This window comes from Megalopta genalis, chromosome 2 (genome assembly GCF_051020955.1).
Source record: "Megalopta genalis isolate 19385.01 chromosome 2, iyMegGena1_principal, whole genome shotgun sequence".
Classification (NCBI taxonomy): domain Eukaryota; kingdom Metazoa; phylum Arthropoda; class Insecta; order Hymenoptera; family Halictidae; genus Megalopta; species Megalopta genalis.
The window spans coordinates 11,427,137-11,448,580 of NC_135014.1; the positions used below are offsets into that span (position 1 = coordinate 11,427,137).

Genomic DNA, 21,444 nt, shown 5'->3' on the forward strand with positions numbered 1-21,444 from the left:
GTTAGTGATCAGTAGGATACTAACCACGCGTGAGTGATCGGAGGAGGTGAATGTGTTCTAGTCTTCATATAAATATGAAAGTTTGAATTGTGAGCGACGTGGAATTTATAAATATTTGATGTTGAGGTAACGTGGAGTTTTAGTAGATATAATTTATCGATATACATTAGTGTCAAGACCAGTAAAATAGAAAACAGCAAAAGCACTTTGAAAATGGCGAGTAATACAATGGGCGGATTCACTCTACGGTATGTAAAATGAAATAAATATAATAATTTATGAGTATATTGTTGATTTTCAAGTAAACGTAGATCTCTATATGGATTCATCTATAAAAATTGTAAGGAGAAAAAACTTCAAAGTTACACTTGTTTTCAAATATCTACTTTAGAGACTTAACCGCGCAAGATGGCGTCGTTTTTGAAATCGGCGAATATAAGGATATCGAAAAAGAAGAAGAATTTTCTTACTCGCCGCATGTTTCGTTGACAAACGAGGAAGCCTTGAATTTATTGAATATGGATGATTTTGAAGACAACGAAAACGATGATAATAATGATTGTACCAGAGATGGTTCTTGTTCTATTTTTGGTATAAGTTTTGAAGAATTGAAGACTAAAATGACGGATATACTCGGAGATGGCAAAGTGAATAAAGTTTTATACAATTAGAAATCAGAGTCAGTTAATTTTAAGGGCACCATGTAACTTTTTTTTTATATTATCTACAGATTATGAAGCTGGTTAAACGGAAAGGAATTGGGGAAAAGATACCTTATGATGCACAAGTTATTGTAAAGTATCTTGGCCACTTTGAATACAATGATGAACCATTCGATTCTAGTTTCACTCGTGGAGGGGCAGAAACTTTCCATCTTAACAAGGGTTCACTGTTACCTGGTTTGGAAATTGGTATAACAACTATGAAGAAACATGAGATAGCAATATTCATTGTGCATCCTGATCTGGCATTTGGAAGATTCGGTTGTGCTCCTCGTATTCCTCCGAACGAGCAGATCTTGTTCATTGTACATATTATAGACTTTGTAGACAATGGATCTGTAGAGACTCTTCAGAATCTTTCCATAGAAGAGAAAAGAATATTTGCAAATGCTGTTAGACGGGTTCGTGCAAAGTTCAATACTGCTAAGGACTGTTTTAAGAACAAAAGGATCAAGCAAGCAATAAAAGAGTAAGTGTTTTCAATTATTAGACCTGGTGTTATAATAATTGTGACATAATTTTAGGTATGCAAGAGCAATTCACTGGTTGGAAGAAGCTGAGCTAAAAAATGACGAAGAAGAAGAAGAGTTCAATAGGTTGCTCTCAAGAGGCTACTGCAACCTTGCAGTTTGTTACAACATGGAGAATATGCCTCGTCGCGCTTGTAGCGCGTGCAATAGGGTAACCATTCCATCGGCAAAAGCTCATTTCAAGTAAATTTTATCAATTACAAACAGTCGATAACGAACGTATTCCCAAATGATAACGAGATTTATATTACAGTCACGGGCGAGCTTTATTTAAAATTGGGGAATACAATTGCGCAATGGAGCAGTTGCAAATGTCTCTCGCGATGGAGCCTAACAACGAAGACACAGTTAAAGAAATTAGGCTGGTAAATATCAACTTAAAAAAAAAGCAAGTAGATTCCAGTGGCGTTTTAATTAATTTGTGATTCTTAGGTGAACGAGAAACAACGAAAGTATCTAGAAATGGAGAAGAAACTTTGGTCAAATTGCTTGAAGACGAAGCAGGAGGGGAAGAAGGAGACTTTGTTTCAGACAGCCGCGCGTGAAATGTGTGAGACATTCGCAAAAGACAGTCAATTATTGAGACAACCACTTCCGGAGTCGTTAACCCCGGAAGAAGATAAATGCATCCGCGAACAGGCTGCCGCATTCGGTCTGTTAATTACCACGCACGAAAGATACGGAAGAGAAGTAACGTATCTAAACAAATCTAATTATTAAGTCCACTACCTCTAAGCTCAGTATTAAGCTTGTATCATAAAACGTGAAGAGATGCCTTTACGTTTATTAAATACATTTATTTTTTTGCACAGATCTCCTCTGTCCTCAGTTTTATCTTACACGAATAGGATTATAGGAACTTTAAGATTAATTTGTATTTGATTAGAGACTTAAACGAAGCGGTAGAAATTCGATACAGTAGTAGTAAGATAAAAACAGATATAAAATAGAAGGTATAAAGAATATCTGTGACGAAGTACACAATTGCGGCTCTACAGTGTTCCTAATTATCAGGAAAATGGTGTATAAAAAAGTTAGAAATTATCGTTGATCGCGGATGAGTCTTCTGAAAGAGGTTTCTCCGTCTCGTTCCCGAACAGCGCTCTATACTTCCGTCTCACCAAGTCCCATTCGACAACGTTCTCGATCCTCGTCGAATCCTTCAGAGATAATTGACTTTCCAATGGGCTAGATCTAAGTAGAGGAAAATTGATGGCGTCGTGTTGTTGCGGTGATATTCCGTTATCCTATAGGGAAGCCAAATTGCGAATAGTTATCTCAAGGTTTCTCTTGGACACGCTGACTATCGCCTGGTCTACAAATTCATTTCTATTCTGAATTCATTAGCCAAATTGAATAACCTTCGTGGGATATCTAAGGACACTGGTTCGACGATAGTCAACGTATTAGCATTTTCCATACCTGAAGGAACGGATGGCTTGCGAATAAGCGCATCGCGCGCGTCTTGCGCTCACGACGTCGTTGCGCCGTGCAAAATCTGACGATGTACGTGATCCAAGAGGAAAATAGGTTCAACGGTGACGGTGCTGTTTTTGTTCTTAAAAAAATATATATAGCCTCTAACATTTTACAATAGCGTATCCATAATATCCTACGAATCGTGTATTTCTGTTTCTAGCGATGCCGGAAGACAACTCGATGATTCGCAGGGATTTCAAACGAAACATTCAATCTACCGTGATTAATCGACGAGAAAAGATTCCTCTGTTACGTGACTCGACCTCTTTAATCCACTTATGGAACCTTTTAGCATTTTCGCCGGGTCGATCGCGCTCGTCATCGAGACGCCATCGATCGTGTATACCATCTACTTACTTCTGCATTTTGCGAATGAGCTTGCTAAGCCCGTACTTCCACTCGATGTCGCTCTGCGACTGGATGTTCTGGTACGTGTCGGACATCATCGCGATCAACAGATTGATCAGCACTATCACGCTAACCAACATGTACAGAGAGAACGATACCTGCCGGAACATTATCAGGCGATCATTGAATCATTGAATCATCGTACCGTCGGATCGCGCGGCAGCCCGTGGATCATTGTCCACGAGCGTGGTCCTGACCTTGAATAGATATATGGTCCAGCTCGGTTGCAGCTTTCGCTTTAGCGTCATCGTGAAGTCGTCCGTGTCCTTCTGGCCGAAAATGGCGAAGAACAGATTTTCCGTGATATCAATCGGATTCACTTTCACTGAAAAGAACGTAACCAAAAAGCTGCTCAGTCTCCCGAAACCCTTCGTCACAATACCAAATTCGAAAGTGTTTTAACCAGAGCTTCTATTTCCAGTCTCCGATCCAGCGATTGAGACGCATGCGGCGGAAGGGAAGGATGAGAGGACGGTGGTGGAATGAAGCGAATGAGAATGGTCCGCAATGAATTTCGAACGTGTTCGAACGAACGGCGTACGCATGAGAGTCGAGTCGAGAGGACGTGTGATCTAGCGATGAAGAATGCGTGTTCACGTATGCGACGGTCGGTCGACGCGCACCGATCCCGCTGAAAAACCGTCTCGCGGTACAATCGCGAGATTACAAGCGTCGGTGATGGTCGGGCCAGCCAGCATGCACTCGTGCAGTCACACCGCGGGGATCGTTTCCCGTTTGCAATTCGGCGTAGCCGTGTCCTTTGCTGATACTATCGGACATACAAGGCGTGACTTGTGCGCGGATACTAGCCGCTGGACTAGTACCCTCATTTTGTACGAGGTGATACGACAATCGTTCGCACTGTGATCACAGTAACATCAGTTTTCAGTGTGGGTCCCCTCTGTCCCGATTCGTTCACCGTACACTTTTTCCTCGCCGCTTCCTTGGCACGCGCGCTGTTTTCATTCGTTTTTCAATCGCGATTCAGATCCGCAGGACTTGCGTTGAGAAATGATGTTACTGTAACGATCATCGCGTTTGTAAAGCGGCCGGAAAACCACGATAGTCGTCGCGCGATCGGGATTATGAGGCAGGTTTGCTGGTAATTTAGAACCACAGAGCGATCCGATCGGGACGTTTATTTCGTTAAGAAAGGCTCGTACGGGATGAGACTGTTTACACGCTGTCCTCGTTGTCGAAACAATAAGGGGCCGGCCGGATCGTGTTCAGGGAACGGTGGTGGTTCCCGCGGGCGCAGGCGGATCCCCGGCCGGCACGATAACCAGCGAGTTTTCGAAGGTGGCCGCGGCCGTCTCGTGTTCCTCTTTCGATTCCTCGGCGTGTTTCTCGACCGTCTCGCCGTACAGATCACGGTACTTCTTTCTGACCGCTTCCCAGTCGACGACGTTGTCGATTCTGACGGCGTTACTGAACGACAGCTGGCTGCCGAGCGGGCTCAGATGGACGACCGACAACGCGATGCTGTCCTTGTGCCCGACCTGAGTCTTCTTCACTTTGGACAACCATTTGGCGCCCATTCTGGATCGCGGTGATAGCGCGTCTCTCTGCAGCCCGCCCATCAGGCGTACCAGAGACGGTCGTTGCTTATTTGCGGCGCGTTTCTTGCACACCTTGTACAAATACGCCATCCAGGTGGTAAGCAGATTCAATGGGGACGGCGCTGTGCTTGTCCTGCGCATCGACAAACGCGAGATCGGTTGAATTAAGGGGTGCACCGGGCGGAGGAGGGGAGGGCAATGAGATAGTCGGCCGGGCTAGGCCGATAATTGGACGGAGGGAATCGCAATTAAATCGCGGACATGCAAAAGAGAACGCTCGTTACTTAGTAGACTCAGAGGGAACCAACCACCGGGTCTCTCCCCCCTCTTACCTGTGCATGTTCCTAACGAGTTTACTCAATCCGTACTTCCACTCGATGTCGGACTGAGCCTGTATCCGCTGGTACGTATCGCTCATCATGGCGATTAGCAGATTAATCAGCACGACCACCGAAACCAGCATGTAAATGCCGAAGGTGAGCTTGAAGAGCACCCAGGTCCAAGCGGGCTGCACTTTCTCAACCTTGAACTGTTCGTGGGTCGTCTGACCGAAGATGGCGAAGAACAATAACTCAACGGCCAGTACGGGACTCATCCTGACTGGAAATACGTGGGAACGAATATGTCTCGTGAAAAGTCTGTTGCACCGCGGCCGGCGTTCTTATAATGCAATGGCTTGTCTGTATGTTGTTGTTGTTGTTGTTGTTGTTATTGTTGTTATTATTTGTTATTGTCATTTGAAACGTATTAACAATGTTCGTTTATGTATTGTATAGGGATGTGAGGAGATTATTGGACGGCGTGTCGTAATTCGGCCGAAACGCTAGAACGGGGTCGAAGCACGTCGCGCGTAAACGACGTCGAATGCAACGGTGTCTTAAATTAGGGGATGCGTTCGCGACCTCCCATGATCGATCAACGCTCTCGTTTTAGCACGCGACCTTGGAGACGGGCTTGAAGCGCAGTCCGAGAAGAGGAGACATGCTGGGTCAACGTTGGACGCACGATATTTTGGCGAACAGGCCCTCGTTATTTGCCGGCATTACTTACGTAAAAAAAAACGAGAGACACTGGCACGGCTCTATCTCGATAACGATCTTGAAGAGTCCCAAGCTCTCTCTACCGAAGACGTTACCTATGATGGACGTTGTGCGCCGTGCGTCGTTTTCAGAGGGAGTCTCTATGCGGGGCATCGCGTTCGATAGGGTTTACGGATCGTAAGTTCGCGATAGATGGATCGAACTTCCGTGATTTCCGAGGCCGAGGTCGCCGGTTCCTCTACGTGGGCGGCGCTGTGGTGGCCGGCACCGTGGACGCGTTGGCGGCCGTTGGTCCGTTCTCCTCCTCGTTCTCGTTGTCCTCGTCCTTCTCGTCTTTGTCGGCCTCTTTCTCGGGCTCGTTCCCGGTCAGTGCCAAGTATTTCTTTCGGATCGAGTCCCAGTCGACCACGCTCTCGATCCTGGTCGCACTATTGAAGGACAACTGGCTGCCGAGCGGGCTTAAATGCACCACCGAGAGGGCGACGCTGTCTTTCGGCCTGACTTGGCCCTTTTTCACTTTCGCCAGCCATTTAGCGCCCATCTTGGACCGCGGCGAGAGTCGCCCGGCCCGCTGTAACCCCATCATGTGGACCAGCGAGGGTCGTTTACGTTTGGCGGCCCGTTGCTTGCACACCTTGATGAAGTACACGATCCATGTAGTGAGCAAGTTTAGGGGCGACGGAGCGGTGGTCGTTCTGCAACACGGAATCGCGTGTCCAGCCTATCCCGCAGATTTCGGTGGTTCTAAGTGTGCTACTTGACGAGAGACGCGGACACGCGCGGTTCTGTCCCCGGTAACAATGAGCCACACTCCGAGAGAGATCTATCTATCTATGTTTATAGGGACTATACGGTCGGAGGGTGTGTATGGCGGTGGCATCGAACCGCATCGCCACTCATATATATATTTGTATATATATATATATATACACGTGTCCCGCGGAAGCGATATACATATTTCGTGCGTGGATGGATATTTAAATTCCGATTCGAGCGCGGCGGGGGATCCGATATCGGCCTCGAAACGATATAATACCGTTCGCCCGTTTGGAGGCTTACCTGTGCATGTTTCGGATCAGTTTACTCAGCCCGTATTTCCACTCAATGTCCGATTGCGCCTGTATCCTCTGGTAGGTGTCGCTCATCATCGCGATCAGCAGATTAATTAATACGACTACCGAGACCAACATGTATACGCCGAAGGCCAGCTTGAAGAGGACCGAGGTCCACTGCGGCTGATTGGTCTCGACCTTCAGCTCGCCGTGGGTCGTCTGGCCAAAGACGGCGAAGAACAGGTACTCGAAGGCGAGTACCGGGTTCATCTTTACTGGAATTCGAGGCACACACACATATGGTTCTTTTGGTATTTTGGCTTGTTTGTTGTTTTGCTATTGTGTTTTTTTTTATTCACGATTTTCTCTCGTGACTTGCGTATTGTTTTTTTTTTACTTTTTTTTTTATATACTTTGATTGATTGTTGCTGTTTGCTTCGTGCCGTTTAGACAGGCTGGCTACTGGTGGTGGGCTCGCTATGTATGGATGCGGGTGGTGTTATATATATCATACGCACATTATTAGTAAGTAAACGAACGAGAACGAACGATCGAACGAACGATCGTACGAACGAACGAACGAACGAACGATGAACGTACTGAACGAACATGCTCATGCTAATACAGAGACTGGCCATGCTTGCGAATAACGTTGGATGCATGCCGGACGTTCCGTGAGCTTCGATCCACGTCGTGTAACTTTCGGGTATCGTCTAAATAACTCGATCATATATAGATATACATCTATCGATCTGTTTTGCTGTTTTTCTGTACCTTTTTTTTTGTTTGTTTTTTTTTCTAATTGTTTGATCCGGTTCGTTGCGTATAGATATTTCCGTCGTTTTTGTTTCTCCCTCGTTTCGGCGCAAGTTGTCCGCTACGAGCAAGTTCGCGGGATGCATCGGGTCGATCTACAAAGCTCGAATGTGTGTTTGTGTGTATTTGTGCGTGTATGTGGTTGTTGTTGTTCTGTACGTGTTAGCGTAGGTTAGCGTAGGTGTGTATCTGCTGTTGCGTGTAAGTTAATCGATCGGTCCGGATGCTCTTCTCTAACCCGGTTCTCCGGAACTCGACGCAACAATCGATTCGTTTGCTCTGGACGATGAGATGCAGCATGCAGACGACGAACCGTTTTGTCTTTTGCTCCCTTTCTCGCTCATTCTCACTCTCTCGCTCTCTCTCTCTCTCTCGCTCTCTTTCTCTCTCTTCCTCGCGCGCGATCTTTCTCTCATCCTGCGTTCCCCACATTCGGTACTTTTTTTTTCTCATTTCATTGTTTCATATCTTTTTTTTTTGTTTTATGTTCGCCGCGAACATACACGTACGCAGAAATAGAACTATTTACCGTGCGCATGCAAGGAGACAAGTAAAAGATTCGGACGCTTCGCTGCTTCCCGCGGGATCGTCGACGAAACAACGCAAAGCGACCGCCGGAACAAAAGTCCGGAACAGCTTTCTGGGATCCATATGGAAAAAAAGGTGCGTGTGTGGAGTTACGGGAGTCGCAGGGAGATGATGATCGGGTTATCTGGTTGAAGTGTGCTAGTCGGGTCCGGTTCGGCTACTAGTCGGGAAATCAAAACGATGATATCCGAGGCCCATCGCTCCGATGTCCTCGACATCCGAGCCGTGTTCGGCCGATTTGGTGACACACAGAGAAACACGCATTGGCGCAAGACTCGAACAGCACGAGGAAAAACAACAAATTGCTCTTGTATAGAATATGGATTGAAACACGTAAGTTCAGAGAAATGCAGAACGATGCACAACAGAGGCTGTGGAGAAACGCGCGCTCGATTGGCGCCCCCGTGATATACGAAACAAGCCGGCAGTGGTCGCCGAACCCGCTCGGCGGCCACTCTGTCGTCGCGATCTCGATCTCGATCGCGATCCTCGAGCTCGAGATCCGACCGGTGGTCGCCGAGTAGCCGCGATTCGGGCTCCCGGATCGTTTCACTTTCCTCGGATCTATGGGCCAACAGAAAACCACCGTCCGTAAGTGCCAGACCCTCCTAATCGGACTGCTCGATCGCTTCGATCATAGATCCGGATCACTGTGATCCCCTATTCATAATTGTACGTCGATTGGACGAGTCGATGGACGAGTTGGAGCCTCTATTTTCGAGACAGAAGATCTTAGATTCACTCTATGAACAGCGACTTTTATAGCGAATACTAGATCTCTCGTGGATCGCTATGATTCACAGTCTACTCGTGATTGTTCTTCGATCGCGTTAATGGACGAGTTCTTCTACTGGTACATCTTAGACCGACTCGGTAAATAGCGGCTTCGATTCTAGATCTCGCGTGGATTGCTACGATTCGCAGTCTACTCGTAATCGTTCGCAATTATAATATCGTAAGTTAGAAGCACTTTTATCTAGACCGCAGATCTCAGATCTCGATAAATAACGACGCCAATTAGTTGATCTCGCGTAGATAAATTCGCAACCCACTGATAATCGTCTGCGATATTGATTGCGCGAACGATTAGATTGCGGACCTCTGTGCAGAATGAAAATCAAAAGTCACAAGAATGCATCTGAAATTTTCTCACAATTTTTATATCTGTCCTGAAACAATGATGGCACGTTCAGTGTTAATAATTCAAACGTATATCGATATTCATCGATCCTATGACCGTTTCCTCTCTTTAAAGATACGCCCACGAATGCATAAAAGCCGCAGTCCACCGAATGACTCTATTCAACGATCACCGATCTTCTGTGCAAACAGATTGCACACACGGAGCGGTATGCAATTACGATGATAATCTCGATGGTTCAGAGGTTGTAACAAGTGTCCAGCACTTAGGGTCGGCGTGGGTGTTGGGCAAGGTGCGTGGGCGGACAGGAAGGCCGAATCGCAGCTGGGGTTACGGGCGCTTTAGTGACAAACATTTCTCGCGTCGTTGCAAAAATTATATGTATATATATATATGTACATATATAAATATATGTATATATATATATATATATATAAAATTAATTTCTGTTGATTGGAATATCAGGCAGCAGTCCCAGCAGGCAACACACATCCGGCGAACGCACAATGCAGACGGTACGACACCAAGAAGAATCGTGTCCTGCATTCCGTTGTGCACGTGCCATTGCCATTCATTTCGCGTTCTGGTTTCCGGTTGCGGCGTCTCGTCAAGAAGACGTAACCCATATCGGCAAAACTTACTATCTCGGGAGTTATCGTCACAACACTCATTCTTTTTCTTGTAGCGGCCGTAGCGACGAGGAGGCGCCGTCGACGGCGTCTCCATCATCCATTCCGTAACATTGGCCAACAAATCTATTCATTGCAATTTAACCGGTTATGATGCGTTCGTCACGAGGTAAACGCGATGCGTTCATTTTATATGTTTATCATTTACTTTGCTATCGCGCGTACTATCGTTCGCGTTTCGTCCACGCGTTTTAGCGAATCCGATTGTTCGGGAACAGCGACGATTCTCTTAGAGCCGATCCTCTCTACGCGTATACAATATATATGTATATATGTATATGTATATGTATATGTATATCACGCGATCGACAACGAACAATCGTGTGCCGTTTAACGTTCGAGACTCGTTCGAAAGTCGAGGCGTCGCGGGGGCGTGGGGGGAGGGCTGGGTATCGGGTTGAGGAAAAGTATTTTCGAAAACGCACGGGCGAGCACGCCCGCGCGCGATTGCTCTCGTGGACGCATATTATATTCGTGTATGTACTCTCGCGCGTGGTCGCATGTTCGGTTTCTTTTTTTTTTAATCGTCGTGTTTGAATGCTTTCTCTCGTTTCCCGATTAGAGAGCGGCCGTGCTCGAGATTCGTATCCGAGGGATTAGAAGAAGAGACACGGCTCGGCAAAGAAGCGAGGGGAGGTTTTTCTGACACTCCCCGCTCACGGTTTCCTCTTTCGGTTACCGTCTCTAAACAGGATATCACGTGCGTCGGAACTTACCGTCGTAGAAGGCGCCCTTCTTTTTCTTGTCCTCGGCCCGGGCGTCCTGGACCGATTGGTTCTTGAACGCCTGGTTCAACGCGACGAAATGCATCGAGAAGCCGAACACGAAGATCGCCAGGACCGCGAGGAACCTGGCGAGATCCTTCATCAGGTTCCCGATAATGATCGCCCACGGGCCGAACAGATGGTGGAACGAGAGGAAGTCGAGGATTTGCACGCAGGCCAGCAGGAAGCTCAGCGCGAACAATTGGTTCCTGAGGTAGAGCAGAGTGGGCCAGTAGGGTCTTTGCACGATCACGAAGCCCATCAGATGGAAAGCGACCCCGAAGATCCCGAACAGCAACACTGCCAGCTTGATCCATCCGAGGCCGCTCTTGTCGCTCGGGTTGGTCAGCTCGAACAACAGCAGTCCGGACAGCATCACCAGCAGACACCATTCGTACCAATAGGGCAACAGGCTCGCCCTGACCACCGGGTAGATAGGAATAATGCCGACCAGCAAAAGGAAGACCATCAGATAGATGTGGGAGGTGAGGTACGACATGAACTTGATGATGGGGACGTTGTTGTACTTATGCCCGAGCGGAAGGGCGAACACCACCCAAACAGGCGGGCAGATGAGGAACGCGATGAACAAGAGGATCGTCCTGAACGCGTTCCAGTTCAGGCTGCCCTGCCAGAGCTCCTGGAGATACCTCTGGACCACCGTGTGCGCGATCACCTCCTTCTGTTCGTTCTCGATCAGAACGTCCAGAAACTCCACGTTCCTCCGGTCCATGGACGTCAGGATCCTCCCGGCGGAATCAGCGCCGGCAGCGAGGGCCAGCAACTCCGTGGCCATCGCCTCGCATTGCTTCCCGGCCGCGATCAAGTCCTTCGCTCTCTCCTTCTCCTTCTCGGACAGTTTCATGTAGATGTTAGACAGCTTGGCGGCCGTGTCTACCGGTGCCGGTGACACCAGCACGAACTCCTCGATCGGCCTGTTGTTGTTGCTCTTACTGCAGACCATCATGTTATAGACGAACTGAAAGACCAACGGGGTTTCGATCGGACTCCATCACGGAATACCGTTTAACAGGGGGTGACGGGGGATGCCGCGCGGACGGGGGAGGACTCTGGGATCGCGTGCGACCTATCTAACGCGACCGTTCGCCGAAAATTTATTGGTCCGATGATCGTTGCTCGCGTTGAAACTTTTCGAATTCCGTTGCGGCAATCGACAGCGCGACGGCGGCGGTCGTCTCGGGTTTCCGGCGGGGCCGGGAGGCGAGGGGCGCGGTAGCTTACCCTCTTATCGTCCATCAGGGCGTAGGTATCGTGCTCCTTCTCCATCAGGTACTTGAGCACGTCGTTGTGGCCCTCCGAGGCGGCGAACCATATCGGCGCGCTGCCCAGGTTCGTCTCGCTCTTGGGCGAGGCTCCGCTCTCCACCAGCAACTTCACGACGTCGAGGTAGCCGGCGCGAGCCGCGCAATGAAGTGGCGTCCAACCGTTCTTGTCCGTCGCGTTTATCTCCGCACCCTGGCCCAGCAGCACCTCCACCATCTGGTAATGACCGTGGGTCGCCGCGATGTGCAGCCCAGTCTTCCCGTACCGATCCGAGCTGTGCAGCAGTTCCGCGGACCTGCTCAGCAACAGACCCACCACCGTGATGTGTCCTCCGAAGCAGGCCAAGTGCAGAGGGTTGAAACCGTTCTCCGTGGTGGCTGCTTCCACCTTCGGGTAAGCGTTGTGCCAGCTTTAGCGCGCTCGAGTCTTCAACGTTCTAACCAGTTCCGCTTTTTTCAGTTACCTGGACGCCGGCGGAGTTCAACAGCAACCGCACCACATTCTCGTTGCCGGAATACGCAGCCAGATGCAACGGCGTCATCCCCGATTCCGTACCCAGCTCGCCGACGAGGGTGCCGCCGGTCGGCGGGTCGGACTTCACCGTTCCTGGCACGTGGGTCAGCAGCTCACGCACGGTATCTGAAAGTTCAGCGGTTTGAGAAGAGGATTCTCACTTCCCATTAGGATGATCGCAGGGGGTGCGACGGTCTACCGGCTTGGCCGAAGTAGGCGGCAACGTGGAGAGCAGTGACGCCCAGTTTCTTGCTGGATATTCGCAGCGAGGTGGAGGACCTCATCACTTCCAGGACCTGGCCGTGGCCGTGCTGAGCCGCCAGATGCACCGCGGTGAAACCGGCGCGATTCTCATCGGCGCAGGATGCACCGGCCCTGACCAAAGCCTTGACGACCTCCGCGTGTCCTCCCTCGGCGGCCAATTGAAGCGGCGTTGCCTCCGTGAGCTTGTTCCTCGCCGAGATGACACCCTGACGATCGAACTTCATCAGCTCCTCTATCACCCGCACGCTGCCCTGCATCGCCGCAATGTGCGCGCAAGTGTTCCCGTCCTTGGTGCAAGCCATCACCAGGCTCGGATGCCTCTGTAGAAACAGCTGAGCCACCTCCGCGTAATTGTTCATCGCCGCGGCGTGGATGGGCTTCTGGCCTTGGTCGTCCGTGGCGTCGATGCTGGCACCCAGCTCCAAGAGAAGCTTGCAGACCTCCAGCTGGCCGGCGCCGGCTGCCAGGTGCAGAGGGGTCTGCTTCCGCAGGGTGAGCACGTCTATGGCTGCCCCGTGATCCTGTATCAGGAACTTGACCAGATGCGAGTAACCATTCATCGCCGCCAAGTGCAACGCGGTCCTGCCGACCCTGGACTTCGAGTTGATGAACGCCTTGTTCGCCAACAACGCGTCGCAGACCTGCAGGTAGCCGTGCTCCGCGGCCAGGTGAAGGGCCGATCTACCTTCGAGGTCGAACACGTCCACCCTGGCGTGGTTCGCCAGCAGATTCGTCACGAGCTCCATGTGCCCTCTGTGCGCCGCGATCAGCAGAGGCGTCCAGCCGACCGCGCTCTGCCTGTTCAACGCCTTCTGCACCTCGGTGGCCGACATGCCACTTATCATCTCGGACAGCACCTCGTTGTTGCCGGCCAGCGCGCAATGATGGAACGCCGACTCCTGTGCCTGCTTCGTTTGCAGGGACACGTCCGCCCCGCCCTCCAGCAGGGCACGAACCACCGCACGATCGTCCCCGGGTGTCTTCACTTCCGACGGCTCGATCTGGGCGGCGTAATGTAGAGCGCTCGCCCCCTCGTTCGTCACGCTGTTGACGTAGGAGGTCGCTATTTCCGGGCCCTTCTTCTCCTTCACGAACTGGATCAAGTGCCGCACCACGTCGGCCTTGCAACCCCTGCAGGCCAAGTGCAGCGGCGTCTCTCCGTTCTAAGGGATAGCCAGGCGTCACGGAACCGCAACCAAGGACGATCTATATATGTATATTGGGCAAGGAACGAAGTATCTGTCTACCTTGGACTTGTACATCGGATCACCGCCATCCTCCAGCAGCAACAGCAACGTCGCCAGGTTACCGTGGCTCGCCGCAACGTGCACCGGCGTCTGCCCGTCGTCCGTCGTCAGATTCGGACCTGCTCCGGACTTCAGCAACATCAACGCGCATCTGTCCCCGTCCGGCACCCTCGCCGCTATGTGCAGAGGAGTCTCCCGCAGCTTGCCACCCCTCACGTGCACCTCGGCTCCGTAGCCAAGCAGGGTCTCCACCACCGCCGGCTTCGCGTTCTCCACCGCTATGTGCAGGGCTGTGTAGTTGTCGTTGGTCGTCGCGTCCACCTAAATTATCCGTGTCCTTAATTCATTCATTATCCGGTAATGTTCCACTTTTTGGACACTTTTTCAAATTTTTTTTTCTTTTAGAAACTGCAAGTTCTGAATAAAGTACTGGCATTGAAATTGTGAGAACATGTCACGTGCTCCATGGAAGCGTTAAGAATTCCTGGTATTTTGTTTTAAATCATTGTAAACTTTAAAGTTAAAGTTGGTAGAATTTTACGTAAAATAATATACGCGCACCGAAGGATTTATGGTACCGATTTTGAACCTATAGAAATCAGACTTCATTTGCTTGGACTTCACGTTGAAATTCCATCAGCCAATCGGTACATATAACTGGCGAAAACTGTGAGCATTAACACCGAGACCAAGCATCGTACTTTTTGTCCAGGTTTCGAACATCGACGGAGTTCAACCGACATACCTTCTCGCCACGCTGGAGCAGGGTGCTTATGATGCCGACATGCCCGTACTTGGCGGCCGTGTGAATCGACCTGGCGCCTCTCTTGTTCGGCATATGCAAGTAGACGCCCTTCTTGAAGAGCATCGTCGCGCACTCCGAGTGGCCGTTCAACGAGGCGATGTGCATCAGCGTCGACCCATCCTTGGTCCTCTCGAATATGCTGGCTTTGAACTTGTCGGCCAGCAATTCAATTATGGACGCGTGCCCGTACTCGGCCGCCAGGTGCATGGGGGTGCGGTCCTGGTGGTCGGTGATAGAGGCGGACGCTCTCACCCCGTAGAAATACTTGACAAGGGTCTCGTCCCCTTCCGCGCTAGCAATGTGCAGCGCCGTTTGACCGTCGCCCTGAAAACGCGCCGAGATCGGTTTCCAACTTCCATTCGCGAAGAGGAGCCTCTTCACACCTACGTTTTGCATGTCCACCGTCGCGCCGTAGTCAACCAGGATCCGCACCATGTCGATGTCCCTTCTCCTGGCCGCTAGGTGAAGAGCCGTGTCCCCGGTTGGCGTGGTGGCTCGGAGCTGATCCGGGGCTTGTTGGGCCAGCAGCTCTCGACACATCGACTGGTTGCCGGCCTCCACCGCCAACAACAGCGGAATCTTCCCTTTCTGCGGAAAAACGAGTGCCACTTACAGGTGTACAGCAAAGTCTCCCTAATCGACGTTCAAATTCTGTAGAAAAATGGACAGAGGAGATACGATTGTTCTAGCCTTGCGACTCGATTTTACAATTGTTATTATTATGACAATTATTATTATGATATAATAATCGTATCTCCTCTCCCCAAATTGCCCATTTTTGTGCACAATCTGAGCGCCGATTAGGGAGAATTTACTGTACTGACGACTCACTTAGCTCGAGATTAATTCAATAATGCAAATCCAAGATTAATTGCGAATGCACGATATATACGCGCATCGAGTATTCTAAGGGATGATTCCACGAGGCTATTGCAACAGCGAATTCTTAGATAAGCTTGCAGAATCATCTCCTAGAAAAGTCGACGTACTCGACGATTCTGCACGAGCGTCTACAACTCGATACACGAGTATTTCAAGGAACGATTCTACGAGCAAAAAATTCTATAAAAGAAGAAGAATTCTATGATAAAAATGCTAAAACGTGTTGCCGATTCGGAAGCAAAGCAGATGCTTGTAGAGTGGTCTTCTAGAGTGCCCGATTCATGGATTTATAATGTATGCGCGGATGGTGCCTAATCAGGCGCCGTTCTCGAGAGATGCGCGTCGTGTATTTACGATCCCGGCGGATCGTTTCCTCGGGGATAAAGAAGACCGGCTACGATTTTCATAAATAGCGCCGGGGTCGTGGGTACGAGGGCGTAAAAATCGACGTAGACGAGCGCGGAATCGGCCGAGTCCTCGCTCGTTTACGAGACAAAGAACGAGAACATTAGGAAAGTTGTGCGCTGTGTAGGACAGGAAAGGAGGGGGAGGGACGGATGGGAAATGGGCTAGAGAGGGTGGAGGTAAGAGAAGAAGAACCCGGCAGGAGAATTATGACAGCTGTTCGGTGCCAGGCAGTGATATTCCCGGGGCATGATTCGCGTCACGCGAGAAACGTTGCCGGGAGAATCGGGAGCATCGGCAGCGCCTAGCGCCGCGGAAAACGTTCCCCCGAATGGAAGAGTGTCCCCGGTTCGTAAGATTACGCAATTGGACTGTCGCAAGGGAGCTTCTAATCTCTTACCCCGTCGACTTTCAGCCTGATGTCCCGTCCGGCGGCGCCCAATAGCGCTCTGAGGATCGAAGTCGCGGTCCCCGTTTGCCTCGAAGCCACCAGGTGCACCGCGGTCTGCTGTCTCGGCTGTGCTCAAACATTTCGGAGACGTTCAGTGCGCCGTTCTTCGGACCTTGGACCACCATTCTTTACGGCTCGGACCGTTAACCCCATTGAGATCGAGAAAATTTGCGGGCCGCCTCGAGGATCGAGGATCCCCGTTGCGGCAGCAGGTTCCGCGATTTTTAACGCAGACACGAACATTCTTACGAATAGAGAGCAATTCTGGTAGTCCAAGGTGTAGTCGGCCTCAAGGTTGACTTTCTTAAATCAACGATAACTTCACCCAGTCACGAATCAAATTCTAACGACGCTGTTGTTCATTTTCGTGTAGCAATGCAGAATTGGTCTGTAAGCTGGGTTACTGAGACGATTGGCTCTAGAATCTAAGCACGAAGAGGATCGAAAGCGTGGACATGAAATTTCTAACGGAAGTTAGAAAAAAGAAACAGTTGTTATAGTCCAAGGTAGCTGGTTGTTTCGATCGAAACGATCTCGCGAGCCAAATGTCTTAATTCAAACAGTTTTTAACGTTGACACGCGCGACCAATGAGATCGTAACGGCTCTCTGTACATTTCAGTGTACCGTCGGGGAGCGGACAATGGTTCCCGAAAGGATTAGGGCCTAGAGTTTAACTACGAACAGGAGCGAATACGAAGACATCGTACCCCGCCGGTGGCGTAGGGATCGACGCCCCTCTTCGACAGCAGCAGCTTGACGACGTCCTCCCTGGAGTACATGGCGGCGATGTGCAGAGCATTGTAATTGTCCTGTGACAAACGGGCAGCAATTCCGTGAGGGCAAGAAATCGTTGGCGGGGGATGATCGACGGTCCGCTTTTCCATCCACAGGGTTCGCGGTTCGTAGCGTTGGTATCGAGCGGAATCGCGCGACGGGCATAGCCGGTACGGCGGCGGGGTATAAATCGGCAAGATTCTGGTGCGGCAAGGGTATGGAGAGACCGAGTTATAAATCGCGTTCTGCCGCGCCCAGAATAAAACGAACGTTCCCTCTGGGATCGAGCGATTCGGAAAACCGAGCGATGGGTGGGGCCGGTGATTCTCTCGGCTCGCGATTAGCCTCGTTAGCCGTAATGCAACGTAACGGAGTATGCGAGGGTAACCCCGGTTGCCTTTCGAGATTCCGGGAATTCACGGTAACGGGGTTGGGAATTACGCCTGACCGTTTCCGTTGGCCCAAGGGCTCGGGGCAAGTCGTTCGGTTCGGTTCGCGTGGGCGTCGCCTTGTAATCATCATCCACGGCCGCGAAGAGAAACGCGCGCCGATAGAATCGGAAAAAGCCGCGTTATCAACGGCCACGATCTCGGACTACTTTTTCGCCCTAGTGACTCGACGGCCTACTTGCCGCGGGGTGCTCGCGCTTACTTTCTCGCCGCCTCGGCGGAACCCCTTGGCCTTGGCCCTCCTTCACGCGATCTTACTACCCTCCTCTATACGACTCGAACACGGATTACACGGAGATCGTTAACTGTACACGTTCCGTGGTCTGCACCGGCCCCGGCCACGCAGCCGCTCGAATATTACGTGTCGCCGCCACGTAACGCGGGCACGGGCTTATTTTAAAAGCTGACGCCGAGACCGGGGAACCCCGGCGAGCACGAAAACTGACCCGCCGCCGTTCATGGAATTCGTCGGGACCGCGCGGACGATCGATGGGAAACCCTGATTTCCGTTAATATCCCTCGATCAACCCTCTCGTCGCGTCTTGGCCCGGGCGGAAGGGAGGCGAATAGCAGCGGAGCGCGTAATAAAGCGCGATCGGTACTCGAAACGAGAAGTCAATTACCGTGGCCCGGGTCGTCGATGAGAGGGTCGAGTCGAATCGGAGACCTTGCCGCGGGCATCGGGCTAGTCCACTTTGTGGCACCGAGCTCGCGCCAAGCTGTCCGATTCGAGAGGAACGTAATTAGCGAATACTTGCGTTGTTCCTGGCACCCACGTCCGCTCCCAGCTCGATCATCCTGTCCAGAAGGCCGGCACGATTGTCCTTGACTGCGTACATCAGGGGCGTCATGCCCGTCGCCTGGAAATCAGAGACGGATCGTCGTGAGATCGTCGGCGGACGGAAGGTCGTTCGTTAGATGATATCGGATTGGATCGGTTCGACGACTGACCGGGTCGGTGACGCCGGCGAGAGGAGACAGCGTGCCATCCTCGCCGGCGTTCTGCACCGCCTTCTCCAGAGATTTGAGGAGCTGGTCCACCGGTGCCCATTCTCCGCGCGCGGTAAGCCCGAGAAGCTTTTGCGCCGCTTCTCTGGCGGTAGCCCCGGCCGATCCTGGCTTGCTTCCTGGCTGTGTTCCCTCCGTGCTCGTTGCTCCTCCGGCGCTCCCTGTGGAGGAGGACCCTGCGGCGTCATCCTTCGCGGTCACCGGGCTCTCCTCTTTGCTCGACGGACTCTTCTTTTCGTCCTTGCCGGCCGACGGCTTCTTGCTGTTACTGCTCATGGCTCCTCTTGCGCGGGTCTCTCATCGTAGAGGCCCCCCCTTGTTGACATCCTTCGCGATCCTCTGCCGATCACTCCGCCGCCGGGGAAACGGTTCGAGGATCGATCACCACTTCGCGCGCGAGAACCGAACAGACTAGACTGTTGTAGGGCCTCGCGGAGGCTCGCGCGCGTGCTAACGCCGCGTTTATCCTGCCGGGTCTGAAGACGCCGAGAGCGGAGGGCTCGCCGGAGGGTTGCCCTCCCTCGACCCGCGCTCGACCCTCCGGGAAACAGGGATCGACCAATCACTGTCACGCTAACCCCGAGCCGACCGAGAGCTCCCGCGCGATGATGCTTCACCGAACAACCACGGACACCGCGTCCTCGCCGCGTTTCCTCTCCGCCGCTGGAACCACCCCGGCGGCCACCGTAGGCCTCGCTTCCTCGGAAGCTAAGAAAATGCGCCGGTGGATTGGTGCCGGAGCACCGGAGGTGGTAGCAGCCGTGCCGGCAATGCTACTACCTCTACCCCCGCCAGGGTGGGGAGCAGAAACGCTGGTACGCGGTGGTGGCATGGTCGACGTCGACACGCGACTTCCGGCGCGGCCCGCGAGGCACGCCATCCACCTATCTTGGCCCGACGGTTTTAGACTTTAACCGCTGCCCTCCTCCGTCGACGCGATTTACCACCTTTATCACCCCGACTAAACCCCTACCCTACACGTGCCACCTCTGACCGCCCTCTTCTTTGTCCGACGCTGCGTACGATCCCCCTGCCCCCCCTCCCCCCGCCAACGGTCATCAGGGTTTCTTACATCCCTCCGAGCTTCCTCTGAGTTTTGTCCACTGCAAGGGGAATTCCGGTTTTCCGATGGTTAGCCTTTTAGAGTGACGTCTGGGCGATCTCAATTTGTGCACTGGTCTGGTATCGAGGGGGTAGGATAATTTAATCAATGTTTTCAATATTTTCAATTGCAATAGCTACGGGATTGATCAGGTAAGACGATTCTGTATCCTGTCCCGTTGAGAGCAGGGCTATTGAATGTTGATCCTTTGGAGATCCTGTTCAATTCTAATTTAAGGATTATTTCTTTTTTATTCTAATATATTCTAATTTAAGGATTGCTTCGGTTTCAGATAGTTCGATCGATTCACGAACGCTGTTCACGTTGATTGGAACAGCTGGCGGACTGGGTCTCAGCCAAGACGATTCTGTGAACCCTCGACGAAGAAAGGGGAGGTTCGTAGCATCCCCGAACGTGGATCTTTCACGGGGGATGAATGGCGGTATTATCAATGGACGAAGACCATCCGAGAGAAGACCATCGCATACGTGTTATTATGTTTACAGTATCCTGGTCATATCATGCTATCGTTACACTATCATTGGTCATATAATGTCTACATTACATCACATTTATATATAATGTTCCTAAAATTGGGATACGTAATTGTTACATGTCATAGTTTATCGATTGCCTGCATCTTGTTGCGTAACCGTTGCTTCGACTCGAAGTTCTATCGTCAGTGACAGTGACTTCTGTAGTATATTGCTTTCCGGACACGTGTTGATAATGAAACTCCTACGGCATTGATTACACCGTAAACAGTTTCGTTTATCTAGCGAACATAGAAAGAAACGCAACGTTTCTCGAGATACAAAGCATCTTTCTAACGTTCTAATATTTGCCGGCATTTGATAAGCGCCCGGCACTCGATCGCGACGCTGCTCGACGCCGGTTGAGTCACGGCTTAATAAAAACCCACTAACAGATTCATTATTTCAGGGCACCCGGAGGGAAACGTCATGGACACCGTGTAAATGGCAGGCATAACCGTAACTCTCGCGGCACGGTGTACCTTTCGCGGCCGGAGAATGTACGAGCCGAAAAACGCCGCGGCGCGCCGGGAAGAACGACTGCCGGCCAACGTTTCCCGGGAGGAGGATCGACGCTCCCGGATCGATCCTCGCGCCGCAGGACGGGTTCAACCCCTCGCGAGGGGTGTTCGGCTAATTTTAAACTCGAGAGGCTATTACAATTACAGAACATCTCGGCCGGGCACGCAATGTTTACGAAACGCTTACTTGGTACTTAAGCAGTCATTATCGATGGGTCACGAAAGTAATTGAACCCGCGCGTCGCTATTCGTTTCATATATACATATATCGTATATGTAAATCTCTTATCTGCGCTCGCGGCCGAGTAGTTTAACGATCCAAATATTTTTGCCGACGCGCAAATAAATCGCACGGGTCCCGTTTGATTTATATTGTTGTAATATCTGTTTCAGCGAGACGTCGACAGATATCGGCGA

General features: G+C 51.0%; 2 protein-coding genes across 8 annotated transcripts; one reads left to right on the forward strand and one right to left on the reverse strand.

Annotated features, from left to right (window-relative positions):
- The first annotated feature begins 12 nt into the window (after positions 1-12).
- Positions 13-2,065, forward strand: shu (inactive peptidyl-prolyl cis-trans isomerase shutdown). The gene is made up of 6 exons (XM_033482152.2): positions 13-248; positions 392-647; positions 731-1,191; positions 1,247-1,435; positions 1,506-1,617; positions 1,685-2,065. The coding sequence occupies exons 1-6, from the start codon at positions 214-216 to the stop codon at positions 1,970-1,972; spliced, it is 1,341 nt and encodes a 446-aa protein (XP_033338043.2). The 5' UTR covers positions 13-213; the 3' UTR covers positions 1,973-2,065.
- Positions 2,029-21,421, reverse strand: nompC (no mechanoreceptor potential C). Of its 7 annotated transcripts, XM_076518428.1 has the most exons (15): positions 18,815-21,421; positions 18,622-18,723; positions 17,348-17,449; positions 16,589-16,705; positions 15,289-15,489; positions 14,842-15,225; positions 14,097-14,417; positions 12,785-14,012; positions 12,536-12,711; positions 12,031-12,459; positions 10,741-11,767; positions 3,337-3,464; positions 3,089-3,237; positions 2,675-2,810; positions 2,029-2,499 (listed from the first exon to the last, which is right to left on the reverse strand). In XM_076518428.1, the coding sequence occupies exons 1-15, from the start codon at positions 19,145-19,147 to the stop codon at positions 2,287-2,289; spliced, it is 5,046 nt and encodes a 1,681-aa protein (XP_076374543.1). In that variant the 5' UTR covers positions 19,148-21,421; the 3' UTR covers positions 2,029-2,286. The 7 variants fall into 7 exon arrangements, 6 of the variants coding, with proteins under 6 accessions (XP_076374543.1, XP_033338038.2, XP_076374541.1 ...); XR_013032619.1 differs by lacking the exons at positions 2,029-2,499; positions 2,675-2,810; positions 3,089-3,237 and adding exons at positions 4,303-4,831; positions 5,031-5,298 and having other exon boundaries at positions 3,329-3,464; XM_033482147.2 differs by lacking the exons at positions 2,029-2,499; positions 2,675-2,810; positions 3,089-3,237; positions 3,337-3,464 and adding exons at positions 4,264-4,831; positions 5,031-5,298; positions 9,977-10,090.
- Positions 21,422-21,444: the final 23 nt, after the last annotated feature.